The sequence below is a fragment of the Pelodiscus sinensis genome, chromosome 27 (assembly GCF_049634645.1).
Source record: "Pelodiscus sinensis isolate JC-2024 chromosome 27, ASM4963464v1, whole genome shotgun sequence".
Classification (NCBI taxonomy): Eukaryota; Metazoa; Chordata; order Testudines; family Trionychidae; genus Pelodiscus; species Pelodiscus sinensis.
The window spans coordinates 5,709,616-5,723,470 of record NC_134737.1 but is presented as its reverse complement, the minus strand read 5'-3'; the positions used below and the strand labels follow the sequence as shown (position 1 = coordinate 5,723,470).

General features: G+C 42.7%; 1 protein-coding gene across 1 annotated transcript; it reads right to left on the bottom strand.

Moving 5' to 3' along the window:
• Window positions 1-6,459: 6,459 nt before the first annotated feature.
• Window positions 6,460-12,661, bottom strand: IL10 (interleukin 10). Its single transcript, XM_075910172.1, has 5 exons — window positions 12,381-12,661; window positions 11,133-11,195; window positions 10,424-10,576; window positions 8,911-8,976; window positions 6,460-7,356 (listed from the first exon to the last, which is right to left on the bottom strand). The coding sequence occupies exons 1-5, from the start codon at window positions 12,537-12,539 to the stop codon at window positions 7,264-7,266; spliced, it is 534 nt and encodes a 177-aa protein (XP_075766287.1). The 5' UTR covers window positions 12,540-12,661; the 3' UTR covers window positions 6,460-7,263.
• Window positions 12,662-13,855: the final 1,194 nt, after the last annotated feature.

Below are 13,855 nucleotides of genomic sequence, written 5' to 3'. Positions count from 1 at the left end.
TTAGTCTTCCTTAAGGGGTAGCCAGAATGGGCACCCAATACCCAGCCCCCTCGCCCCACTTCTTTCAGCGGCATCTCCTCTGCTCACATGGCAGGGCATCAGGAGTACCAGTCTGGAAATCTTACGACGATACTGTGTATGCAAATATGCATGTATGTGGGCTTACTATCTTCCAGTCACCCTTGTACCCTGGATCTCAACACCCCTGTAATTTGGGAACAAAGTTTGCATGTAGACTGAGCTCTCAGCTTCTCCATTTTTTGACTATGGCTCATCTTTCATCATCCTGTCCAGCCAACTGGCTTTCTCGGCCAGGAACCCTGCAAGATAAATCTCTCGGTCCTCTTCTGGCCCTACCTGAAACTTCAGTGGTGTCAATGTCTGTTTCTTGCTCACGGCTCTCCTTACTCTGTTCCCATTCCATGATGATTTATCTGCTATTACTGGGAGCAGCCACCTTTCCACCCCAAAAGGCTCATTTCATGTCTCCATTTCTTTCTTCATTGAGTGACTGGGGTACCAGGTAACTGGAAATCTTTTTTTAATCTGTACAGCAAGAGGCATCCGGTATGCTTCCTTTCTTTGGTTACTTTAACCATACTTGACTGAGTCTTACTGAAAAACTGACCACAGCCTCGCAGACAAAGCATTCATCTCTTTGCAGAGGACTGAATGTACACTACATGCGGCACTTGAGCGAATAAAACAGCATCTCTCTCCGCCCTTGGCTACTGTTCTGCAGACTCCTGCTTATAAACTATTGACACTGGCTACATGTAATTGTTCTTGCTATTAGTTTAAACAAAAATATCTGTGAATCCAAGTCAGGTTGCAAATGCCATAATATGCCAATAGGCTAGAGAGGGAAGGAGAACTGAAATCACATTTGAGAGATGTTAGAATGTGTTAGGCTATGTCTACACTCGGAAGGTTTGGTGACAAAAGTGCTGTTGACCTGCAAAAGTTGCCAAAAGTGAAAACTGGTCAAACTGTTTTTTCTGCCACCCATTGCCAACATTATGGCTACGTCTACACTGCAGGGTTTTTGAGCGAGAAGTCTTTTGCGGAAGAGTCCTTGCGCAAAAACTTCTTGCACAAAAGTGCCTCCACACCTCAAAGCACTTGTGCAAAAGAATGGCCATCAGAGCACCTGTTCTTTTTTGGATAGGCTCTTTTTGCGCAAGAAACCCCCGTGGAGTGTCCACACTTGCCTTTTTGAGCAAGAGCTGTAGTGCAAAAAGGAGTTATGCTCGTAGAAGGAGGTTTGCCTACACTGGAAAAAGCCCTCTGTTCTATCGATTGACTGTAGATTTTCTTGCGCAAAAACATGCCTGTGGTGTGGACGCTCTGTGGGTTTTTGCACAAAATCCTTGTAGTGTAGACATAGCCTATGTGGCTATGTTGCTAGCAGCCTCTCGACAGCTAAAGCAAAGCATCAGGGGTAAGCATCCCACAGTGCAGTGTTGTGGAAAGGCCGAGTTGATCCCTGCGCTTCTTGGGATTCCCTCGTAGCTCTGTGAGCTCTCCATGCTGAAGAATGTCAAAGCAGCACAGCCGTCTCTCCAGCCCTCCCCCTTGCAGCAGCCGCCTGCCTGCCTATGTGTTCCTAGCAGGCTAGAACAGGAGCAATACAATGATTTTTTCTTTTTTTGTTCCCCACACGGAGCAGCTCACTCAGCTGTCAGATACTTCTCGAAGCTTTGAAAAGGAAGGGGGGTGCATGCCCACAGAGCAGCAGAGATCACAAAACACTGAGCAGAGCCATCAGGGCAGGCATCGTGGGACACTGGTGGAAGCCAGTTCTCATGACAAAGCAAAGAGCCAAGTCCACACTGGCTCTTTGTCGACAATAAAGGGAGGGGAAAAGATAAACATTTCTTGTAGGGGTGGAAGTTTTTTGTTGCCAAAACTGGGTGTTTCTCCTGACAAAAGTCACATTGCAGTGTAAATGCTCTCACTGTTTTATCAGGAAAAGGCAGGTTTTGGCAACAAAATGTGCCAGGATAGACAAGACCTTAGAGACCAAGAGGATTAATTAATGGCTCTGGATCCCCTCCAATGGAGGCTTTTAGAGTCCCTTCAGCTCTAACGTACCTCAGGCCTAATCTCCAGCACCCCACAGTGTCCTAGAAACTGGGGTCCCCACCCCTGTAGCTCAGTCAATGCCTCTCAGACATGAATATCCCAGTTACAGCTCTTGCTCTTCAAGTACTGAAACATGCCATATGTCCGACTACTCCATCGTTGCACCTCAAAACTGGTGTGCAAAACCCTTTGGTTCTCCATAGCCCAACTGGCTCTCAGTTCTATTTTGCATAGTAGTTTTGAAGCGTGGACTCGGGATTAAGGGCTTAATGTCAGGGACTGGTCTGACAGATGAATCCAGATTCCCCATAGTGAAAAGCGAGTGTGCTAACCTACTACAGTCCCCAGGCTCTGAAGAGTGATAAGTTCTATAATGGGACAAATGTGTCCAAAAAAGGAAACAGGGTAGCAACATCTGTCAGGAACAAAGCTAAAGGAGTATGGAATAAGGGTATTGCTTGAAACAGAGAAGCTGTACTCACACCAAGTGCATTTCTGCAGTACAGGCCACTCCTGTAACTTTGTAATATAAAAATGAGTGTCTGACAAAAATACAGGTTTTTTTTAAAATGAAAAATCAACATGGCCAAATTCCACGCAGCCATTCTAATCTGCAACCCTCTTGATGCCTGGCTAGAACACTGCAGATCTTATGTCATTGCCTATCATTATGTTTTTTTTAAAAAAAAAGCGTTCGGAAGCATTGCTCACCTAAAAACAAGAAACTTCGTGCCAGAGAAAGTTACAGGAAACTGAGAGTGAAACCGATGACCCTGCTGCCTGAAATCCATAAATAACCCAGCTTAAATAGTGGAATGCAAAATGGAAATGTTTTGTTCCAGTCAGGATTTATTAGTAACACAGGTAAACAACGTTTACATGGTATGGGTATGTCTACACTACAGCGTTATTTCAAAATATCTAATTTCAAAATTACTCTGACTCTGAGTGTGTTGATAGGCCTGGCTCCAGTCGCTCTGCTGATTTCCCATGTCTGGTGGCTGGTAGGGACATAGTGAGGTGGCACAGCCACCCACAGACCCGGAGGGGCAGAAGCCACCTCCTCCTCCGGACGGCAGGGTGCAATCAGGAAGGCCAAAGCACAAGTGGCGTTACAGCTAGCGAGGGATGTGAAGGAGAACAAGAAGGGTTTCTACAGACATGTTGGCAAGAAAAAGGTGGCCAGAGAAGGTGTGGGATCCTTACTGAATGGGGGAGGTAACCTAGTGACGGGGTGAGGAAAAAGCTGAAGCACTCAGTGCTTTTTGCCCCTTGGTCTTCACAGACAAGGTCTGCTCCCAGATGGGGCAGCACAGTACAGGGAGGAGGTGAGGAGATCTCAGCGGTGAAAGAACAGGTTAAGGACTGTTTAGAAACACTGGGCATGCGCAAGCCATGGGGCTGGATCAAGTGAATCCAAGGGTTCTAAGAGAGTTGGCTGATGCGATTGCAGAGCCATTGGCCATTATCTTGGAAAATTCATGGTCATCACGGGGAGGTCCTGGACGTTTGGAAGAAGATAAATATAGGGCCCATTTTTTTTCTAAAAGGAAGAAGGCAAATCCAGGGAACTACAGAACGGTCTGCTTCACCTCAGTCCCTGGAAAAATTGAAGGGCAAGTTCTTAAGGAATCCATTTTGAAACACTTGGAGGAGAGGAAGGTGATCAGGAGTAGCCAACTTGGATTCACCAAGGGCAAGTTATTTCTGACCAGCCTGATTGCCTTCTATGATGTGATAACTGGCTCTGAGGATCTGGGGAAAGTGATGGATGTGACACATCTTGCCTTTAGCAACACTTTTTGATATGGTCTCCCAAAGTATTCTTGCCAGTGAGTTAAATGATTCAGGGGCTGGAACACATGATTTATGAGGAGAGGCTAAGGGTAGTGGGCTTATTTGGTCTGCAGAAGAGAAGAGTGAGGGGGGATTTGATCGCAGCTTTCAACTACCTGAAGGGAGGTTCCAAAGAGGACGGAAAGAGGCTGTTGTCAGTGGTGACACATGGCAGAACAAGGAGCAATGGTCTCAAGTTACAGTGAGGAAGGTCCAGGTTGGATATTAGGAAAAACTATTTCCCTAGGAGGGTGGTGAAGCACTGGGATGGGTTACTTAGGGAGGAGGTGGAATCTCCATCCCTAGAGGTTTTTAGGCCCTGGCTTGACAAGGCCCTGGCTGGGATGATTTAATTGGGGTTGGTCCTGTTTTGAGCAGAGGGTTGTGCTAGATGACCTCCTGAGATCTTTTCAATCCCTATGGATGATTCATGGGTTGTGCCCATGAAAGTTCATGATACCATCTACATTTTTGTTAGTCTCTATGGTGCTGCAAGACTATTTGTTGTTTTTTAAGTTTTTCCAGCTACCCCTCTGAAACCTTTATGATTCAGTACCTGGTGCATAAGTATATGCATAAGTATGTGTGTTGAGTTTCTTGAATTGGGGCCTATTTGACCTGGACAAGGTCACATAAGGGTCTTCATTTGTCTTTTTCTTTAGTTACCATGTAAATTCAGGTGTGAGCCCCATGTGAGCAGTGACTACTAAAAAGGTTCTGCAAAGGGATCCATCTGTTTTATGTCCACACTGGGTCCCACTGATTCAGAGAGCCCTAGTAAGATCACTCTTTATGAGGGTGGACTATCTATGACTCTGTCTCCTAATGTGAGTGGCTTAAGGAAGACAGGCTGTTATGTGTAACAGCAAACATTTAAAAAGCCATTCCTCTAGGTTTTTGACAACAGTTCACATTTATAATGTGTTAATAAATCAAAAGTCTGTTGGATCAGATTTGTTAGAAAACACAAATGGTTTATTTTTATATACACATAAAAACAAATTGAAAATTCTGCAGTCTTGCATATGAACACATCAACAGAGCCTTAGCAAAGGCACTCTCAGCCATGCTGCATCTTACAGAACTGAAATTGCAGTTGACCACATGGAAGTCTGGAGCTGGGTTGTGGTGGCGGCAACCCATTTGCACAATTCACAGCCCTGTGACATCACGCGAGTGAAAGGAAGTTTTGCTGGAATAAGGAGTGCAGCGTTGGCTTGACAATGGGCGTTTAATGCAAAAAGGGGCAGACTTTCGCAGAAGCCTGACTGAATTTTACACTGTTTGCGCCAAAGCCTGACTCCTCTCCCCTCCCCCCGACTTAGGCACCGGCCTTACATGAATTTTAGCTCTTTGAGTTGCAGAACAGTGCTTTGGCAGTAGGGCTGGGAACTCTTCATTGTAACACATTTCCATGAGGGGGAACACAACCCCCACTTGCCCCTGCAGCATTAGCTTTGAGAAGTTAAGTCTAATTCTCATCATCTCTGTTGATAATGGTAACTTACAAAGCACAGTAACACGAATGACAAACTGACAGTGTTTCATTACAGAAGAGCATCCTAGAGCTTCTAAATATTAGAACCCAGGTCCCAAACATTACTGTGGTTTACCCTCTGCTGTTTACTGCATAGTAAGCCCCTACAAAACAAGGGAGATTGAAATACTGACATACAGGCGATGTCTAGACTACAGGCTTCTTGCGCAAGAAGCTTTTTTCAGAAGAGATCTTCCTAAAAATCTTCTTGCTCAAGAGAGCGTCCACACTACCAAAGCACACCGAAAAAGCAATGCGCTTTTTCAAAAAATTGTATCCAGACTGCCTGGATGCTATCTCACATGTAAGTAGTGATTACTATGGACAGAATGGCTACCAGGGCACCTGTACTTTTTCCTCTCCCTTCTTCTTCCGGAAAAACTCCCTCTTCCCCCTCCACACACATCTTTTTTCAAAAAGGCTTCTTCCTCATAGAAAGAAGAATACCGATTGCGCAAAAACTCCTCTGTTCTTTCAATTTACTCTAGAAAGAACGTGCTTGCATTGTGGACGTTCCACGAGTTTTGTCGGAAACACATCTGTTTTTCCAACAAAACTCTGTAGTCTAGACATACCCACAGAGAATACTGACGATGTAGGTACATAGAGCCAGAATGAGTTGTGACTTTTCTAGTGTGGCATTTGCTTGTTGCATCCTGGTTCATCATGTGAGAAGTGAAGCAAAACCAATCCATTGTTCGTCCTACGTGCAGCATCGTGCATTTGAATGCAAATTACCAAATCCACCTTAAAATGGTGGGTAGCATCGCACCCCTAGCCAATCAGTGAGTTAATCTCAGAAGACTGAAGGCTAAGACACTGTGTCCTGATTTTCAAAGGTGCTGAGTACCTAAAGCTCCCATGGGCTTCAAAAGCCAATGTGAATGCCCCCGGCAGCTCTGAAAGTCAGGTGATTAAATGGCTAGTAGCAGTTAAAAGTTAAGTTCTATTAGAACCAAAGTATTTCATTCCAAATGCTATTTTTTTTTTTTTTTTTTAACAACAGTGAGCTAAGATTTAAACTGAGGTCAGGAAGTCTGGTCAATCAGAGTCTCTTGTTTGCTACATCATCATCTGCTGGGTTTTCCTAGAGAATTTAAGTTTGGAAGGTAAATCGTCCTTCCCCATATTTCCTGTAAAAGCTCGCCAAAAAAGCCTTTTCAGGAAAGAAAAGGCCCGCTCTTTTCACTATGATGAATTGGCTATTTTAAGGCATGTGAGCTCAGATTTTAGAGAATAAGTTAGTTCCCTTTCTGAATTGCAGAAGAGAGACTACATGCCTACAGAGGTTTATTAATCAAGGAGTAAGGCCCTGCTTCAGCAAAGCTCTTAAGCACATGAGTCTAAGAGCTTTGCTGGATTTGGGGCCTAGAAGGGCTAACTCTTGATGACACAGACCTTGACTTCAGTGGAATTACACCAAGGATGAGCATGAGTATGACTCATCTACTCCCTGAAGAGTATTTCCTGAAATATAAGTTTTGGTATTTCCAGGCTAAATATACAAATAGCACAATCATACAATGCACAAATATCAATCAATAAATAGTAGTTTAAAATTACATTGCTTTTCCCTATTAAAAATAAGTCATCTGTAAATGTAAACATTGAGGTATTGGAGGTAATAAATACTTCACCTGATAGGTGCAATATGGTTTTTTTTAAAATACAGTATGAATACTGTTCGGCTGTAACTCTGGTCCCAAACCATAAGGTTGTTCTACGTTTCATGTTTGCAGAGTCTAATGTTACTTTTGTAAAACAGCAGTTTCCTTGTTGTGAAAAATGCAGAACTTTTGGGGGTTTCACTTTCTCATCTTCATCATCAAGTATTCTTCAATGTAGTTAATGAATATGTCAAATTCTCCCATTGCCTTATAGATCCCTTTCTCTTGTAGCTGGGGGAGGGGAGCAGAAAATATAAATTGCTTCATTAATTTACATATTAGTAATTATCTAATAAATCACAAGATAATTTACAAGTATCAGAGGTGTAGCTGTGTTAGTCTGAATCTGCATAAACAAAGAGACGTCCTGTGGCACCTTATAGACTAACAGATTTATTGGAGCATAAGCTTTTGTGGGCAAAGACCCACTTCAAAGTTTCTTTGCCCATGAAAGCTTATGCTCCAATAAATCTGTTAGTCTATAAGGTGCCACAGGACTTCTCATTGTTTAAGATAATTTACGTTAAAGCGTAAGCCCAAAGACATAATTCATAGAGCATGTGGAAATGTTACTCGGATTCTTAATAAACCACAGAAGTTGAATCACTGCTAACTCACAAGTGACAAGCAAACTGATACGTAGTTTGCAAGCAGTTCATAAATTGCATCTTACATGTGAACTGCTTTGTTCAGAGACATAGCTCTTAGGATCTATTTCTGTTGTCTCATTGGCCGAATGGATCCGTTTGCAATGGGAATGCTTTTTTTGCATTTTGGATCTGTTTGCAATGGGAATGCTTGTGATTTGGCATTCAAAATTGGCTACCCACAATGATCCTGCTTGCCTTGTTTAAAATACTTCCATTTGACAGAACAGTCAAGGACAAGACACAGAAGCAATGCAAACTCACTCAAAGCAAACTACAGTTTTGAAACAAAACCAAAACCCTTGCAGATGTTTTTAAATGCAATATTTGCCCAACTGCAGCAGGAATCGGAATGGCAGGTTTAGGCCAGTGTGAACTGATAAACTCATGACTTACTCATTTGTGGTTGTATAATTTACCATACAGATGTTTGTCTAGATAATGTGCTAAATGCATACATGCTGTAATTCCCTGTCAATTTAAGCTGTTTTCCTGCGGTTCCTCTGGCTAGTGCAGTTATGGTATCTATTTGACTCAGCCCCATTGCATAGTAATGTACTTACTGAGTGCCCCATAAACTTTAGCGTATTTATTCTCACAAAGCCCTGATGGGATAGGATTCTGCTCTTATCCCCATTGTTCAGATAGGAAATCAAGGCTCAGAGAATGCCTAAGGCTATACAAGGAGTCTGGGGTAGACCAGGAGCTGGAACCAGTGTCTCCAAAACCCCAGGCTTTTTAAAAAATCTTTCCCCTCTAACAATTAATGGTTCTAGATTCAACATGTCCCGTGTTTTGGCATTCGCCTTAGAAGGCTGAGAGTTCAGGTTTCATTTGGTTCCGTTGCCATCATATTTGATACTTCTCTGACCTCATCTGAAAATTCTAGCCCTCCCGACTGTGGAAAAAAAACGTGTGTGGGAAATGCGGCAAGAGGCTCAGATGGGCCATTCTCATGCAGCGTTTCTGATCTTGGTCCAGACCAGATGTGCAAGAACAAATGTTTCAAATACTTTAGAATCTTGTTTTTTTAAAAAAATCGGGTTTCAACAAAGGGCCAGGTTTAGGGGGTGGTTATTTATTTATTGATCCTTATTTTATGAGCACCTGGGTGGAAATTTCCTCTGCTCCTGCTTACCTTATCATATGTTTCCTTGATCTGCTTTAAGGTCTGGTACCTTTTCTCACAGATGAAGAATCTGTGCTGTGGAGGAAAGCAACAAGGAATTTTTTTTTAACAAAACAGCCTTCCCTTATGGACCAGCTTTGGAAGGTTGGGGGATAGGCTGCCCTAGCTCAGTCAGTGCACAAAGGGGTCTTCTGCAAATACAGCATGTGACAGGGAAATTATAATTAAGTCCTTCTATCCCTGCTTCTCCTGCCACAACAGCTCCTCTGCTACCCAGCCTCTCTCCCCCACAAGTCTGTGCATTTCCCTCTTTTTTCCCAGCTTTTCTCACCCATCTTCCATTTTCCTCGCTTGCTGCAAAATTCCCCTCATCTCCCCCATGCCAGCCAGGTGTGCCTTTCAACATTTTGTGATAGAATAAATATCTATCACTGTGTTTCATTTATAATGGGGTCCAGCCCACTGTCCCTTTTGCTAGGATGCTTTATCCTTCTGTTCAGCCATCATTTGTGTTTTTAGATGGTGAGCTTTTTGGAGGAGGAATTGTGGCTCCTTTGTGCAGTGTGCTACCCAAAGGCAACTTGATCCGTTCTGGGAACCCCTGCAGCTATCCCAGTGCAAATAACAATAGCTGGTACGTTTGCCTCACCTCCCTCCCTTAAAGAGTTCTAGTAACCAGGTCAGCAAATCGCCCGTGTGATGCACTCTCAGGCCAGGTTCACCCTCCCCTCCGCTGAATTGCTTGCTCACTGACTGACTCATTTCACTACCAGATGTCAGAGTCAGGACACCGCAGCCAAGCAGTTCCAGGAGCTGAGGTTGCATTCGGCATTAGTTCTGCCTTCCCAGCCTGTGAGAGCAGTTCTTTTCAGGTAAGGGCTTCAGATGAACCCTCTTCAGTTCATATTTGATCTGTGTTTTACAGGGGCTGCTGGCTAGCATTTGGAAATAAATCATTATGACTAAAACGTCGCAGCTGAATCTTGATGATACAACTCAGAGATTCCTAGACAGCAGGAGCCTGAAGAACAGACTGCTTGGGTCACCCAGTCTGACCTTCCCCAGCTGCAGTCTCCATGTATTTCAGTCTGTCTCTCTGCCCCATAATAAGCAAAACTTTTGCCTCCCTTTTATGCAGTGACAAGGATGTTGGTCCCTAAAGTCCAGCTGCGCTGTATTTTTAATGTGCCTGTCATTATGCTATCTATGCAGATATCAGTGGCAACCTCCCATGAATCTCAATGGTGCACAAATGGATGGTGGCTGAATAGGATCTTTATAAGCCTCCTCCCTTGTACCACCACCCTTATCTGCTTCTTGAGTCACAGTACTGATGGACTTGTGGATCTCTCTCTCACTGTGGGCCTGGTCTGAAGCCCTCCCGGCAGCAAAGTCCTTTTAAGAAGTTCTCCATCAAGAAACTGCAGAGGTTTCACGTTGCAGCTTTGCCTGGGATACGTGTATTGACTCCAGCTCTCTGGGGTCTTGGCAAGGAACAGCGAAAGGAGGTGCAAATACTCACACAGCGCTTCAGTGTCTTCCTGAGGTCCAGCAGCATGTTGCCAATAGTGCCCACGCTCCGCTTGACGTCTTTGCTGCTGTTGATTGCTTTTGGTAAGACTTCCTCCAGGTAAAACCGGATCATGTCTGACACGGATTGGCAGCCCAAATAGCCCTTGCGGAAGAGGAGAGTAATGCATGAATGACATGCCTCCATAAGTGGAGGATTCAGCATAAACATCTGTCAGAATCTGTCATTCTGTCGTCATCGCTGACCAGAGATTTGGTTTATGGGTTATACAATGTAGGTAAAAGTTCTTTCTTAGTGCTTTCCATAGTGCTGTGCTGCCATCATGTGAGACTGGTAAGGAAGAATTATTGTGTCTGCTTTACAGATGGAGAAATTGAGCTGTAGGGAGGTGAAGCTATTTGTCGGAGCCCATAGATAGCATCAGCACCCTGGAAATCCAGCGTTCCTGGCTCCCAGTTCTGTGCTCTGACCAGTAGCCCAAACCAAGCATGAAACCAGAAGCAGAGCAAGCTCATAGGGAGTGACTAGGATAGAAACCAGATAGGCAAAGATATAATGAAACCGGGCATTGTATTTTTATCATATTACTGTACCAGTTTTAATGCACCCTAAGCTTTGTATAAGGCTTCAAACTGCCTCACTTAGAATGGAATATTAGCTTAGAATTACATTTACCATATACAGAAAAGTTCCACCTTACCTTGAAATCTTCCAGTAAATCATCCTTTAGCAACAAGATGTCAAGTTCATCATCTTTGGCTTGCTGTAAAAGTAGGCAACATAAATGTCAGTTTTACAAAGGCAGGCAGCCTTTAAAACCTACATTTCTACTGTGTGTAAGTATTTCTGTTAATCAAACTATCACTTTTGCCAGTACATGTGTGTGTTGTCATTTTAAAGTAAACATTAGAAATAAAAGCCTCTGATACAAAGTCCCATATTTGGCTTTGATAATCTTATGAACTTAGCTTTAAGTCAAAAGATAGGAACAAATCAAATCACACATGTGGGTGGCCAACCTGCATTTCAAAACCCACTTACTTTCTTTTGATTTCTGATAGTGTGCACATAACAGCACCCAAAATTATGGTGATAGATAGTAACAGGTCTATTTGAGGGTCTGTTACCAGCACATCACTCAGAGATTGGTAGGAAAATTTGATTTAAAGTCTTAAATCCTATCCACCTACCATGTGTCATGTTAATTTGACTGATAATACAAACCTGATGACATTATTTGGTGATCTAACCTAGGGGGAAGACAGATCCATTTTTTATATAACTAGGAAATAATGCCTTTTGATTTTTATATTGCAGTTTAGAGGCATTCAAGGCAATATTTTTTCTAATACAATTACAAATGTTACGTATGACTGCTTTGCTCAGCTGTCAGCAAGACCCATTCAATACATACATCTCCCACCACGAAGGTGTACTTCTCCCTTGCAACCTATCCACAGACAGTATTCCCAGGCAGGAGGAGAGGGAAATGGGCATGAAATTCTCTAGACAAAGAATAATTTTGTACTTGCACTGGTTGTGTTAAAGAACAAATATTAAGCTACAACTTGAAAGCTATAGTGAAATATTTCCATCTCATCCATCATTAACTTCACCCACTTACATGAGAGTTGAATTTATCTTTGTCAGCAAAAGAAACAATTTAAATGCAATATTGAAAAAATTAAAATGCACTACAATTCATTGTGAAAGCTGCTGAGTTTTCCGCAGTTGCATCTGGATAAAAGAAATAATTTTCTCTCCCCTTAGCAAGATATGAAACTAAACTACTTATTTCACTCCCAGCACCGAACCCAAAACAGAGTGTGCTTGCAGCTGAGCCTTTTCTGAGCGAAGGAACCTGCCTCCTCCTTGGGGATATGTCAAATCACTGAATTCATACAAGCAGTAGACAGAAGGTGGTAGTTTTGACAGGTGTCATACTCACAAAATAATCCTTAATTTCAGCAAATGCAATCCTCAGGGCTTTGAGCTGCCGGAGCAGCTGATTGGAGAGGGTCGTGCAGCTTTCTTCAGAGAGCTGGCAGCTGGCATGTTGGATGCTGGCAATCAGAGCTAGGAAAAAGACTGCTGTGAGAAGTTTCATTTCTCTGCTGAGTTTCTTTCTTGTGGTCCAGTTATTAGTTCAATTTCACAAGAGGCAAAAAAGACCGATCTGAATGCCTTCACCTTGATGGAGCTCCTGATTTTATACTCTCCAAATATGCTCTCCATTTCCTGGGGACTAATATTGGGGTTTTAAGACATTCAAAGGTCACAAGAGTTTCCCGGCAAGAGGTTTCCTGTGCTCTGCCCCCCCCCCTCCCTTTTCCACACCCCATCACTGCTTTTTTTTTTTTAACGTAGCTTGCTTCTTGTAAATTTGAATGTGGCTATAGAAGAAATATGAACACAAGCAGGTGCAGTATGGAGAACACTTCTGCATTCTCATGGTATCTTCAATTTTTACATAGAAGGCCTGGGGGGGGACGGGGACGGAGGGCGAATGTTTCCATTTTTAAATCTCTGTAATGCACTTAACTAATTTAGACTTTTGTCTAGTGCATTACCAAACAAATATCATTTTAAAAACACTTGAGCCTTTTGAACATGTAAGTAATTCACTACTACTCACCAAAAGTATGAATTCCCTTTTTTCCTGTCCTTTCTATGATAAATAACCCTTTTTATATAAAAACATAAGATTGGCCATACTAGGTCAGGACAAAAGTCCTTTAGCCCAGTATTCTGTCTGCCAACAGTGGTCAATGTCAGGTGCCCCAGAGGGAATGAACAGAATATGTAATCATCAAGTGATCCACCCTCTGTTACCCATTCCCAGCCTCTGACACAAAGAAGTTAGGGACACTATTCTTACCCATCCTCGCCAATAGCCATCAATTTACCTGTCCTCCATGAATTCATCTAGCTCTTTTTTTGACCCTTGTTAAGGTTCTGTCCTTTCCAATATCTTCTGGCAAGGAGTTCCACAGGTTGCCTCTTTGTTGTTTAAAGAAATACTTCCTTTTAGTTTGTTTTTCAAACTGCTACCTATTAATTTCATTTGGTGACCTGTAGTTCTTGTGTTATGGGAACTTTTCCTTATTTACTTTCTCCATTCCAGTCATGATTTTATAGATCTCTATCTTATCCCCTCTTTGTCTCCTCTTTTACAAGCTGAAAAGTCCCAGTCCTTTTAATCTCTCTTCAGATGGCAGGTGTTCCAAACCCCTACTCATTTTTGTTTCCCTTTTCTGAACTATTTCAAATGCCAAGATATTTCTTTTGAGATAAGGTGACCACATTTGCATGCAGCATTCAATATGTGGATGTTCCATGGATTTATATAGAGGCAATGTGATATTCTCGGTCTTATCCTTTATCTCTTTTTAATTATTCTTAATGTTCTGTTTTTATCAATAA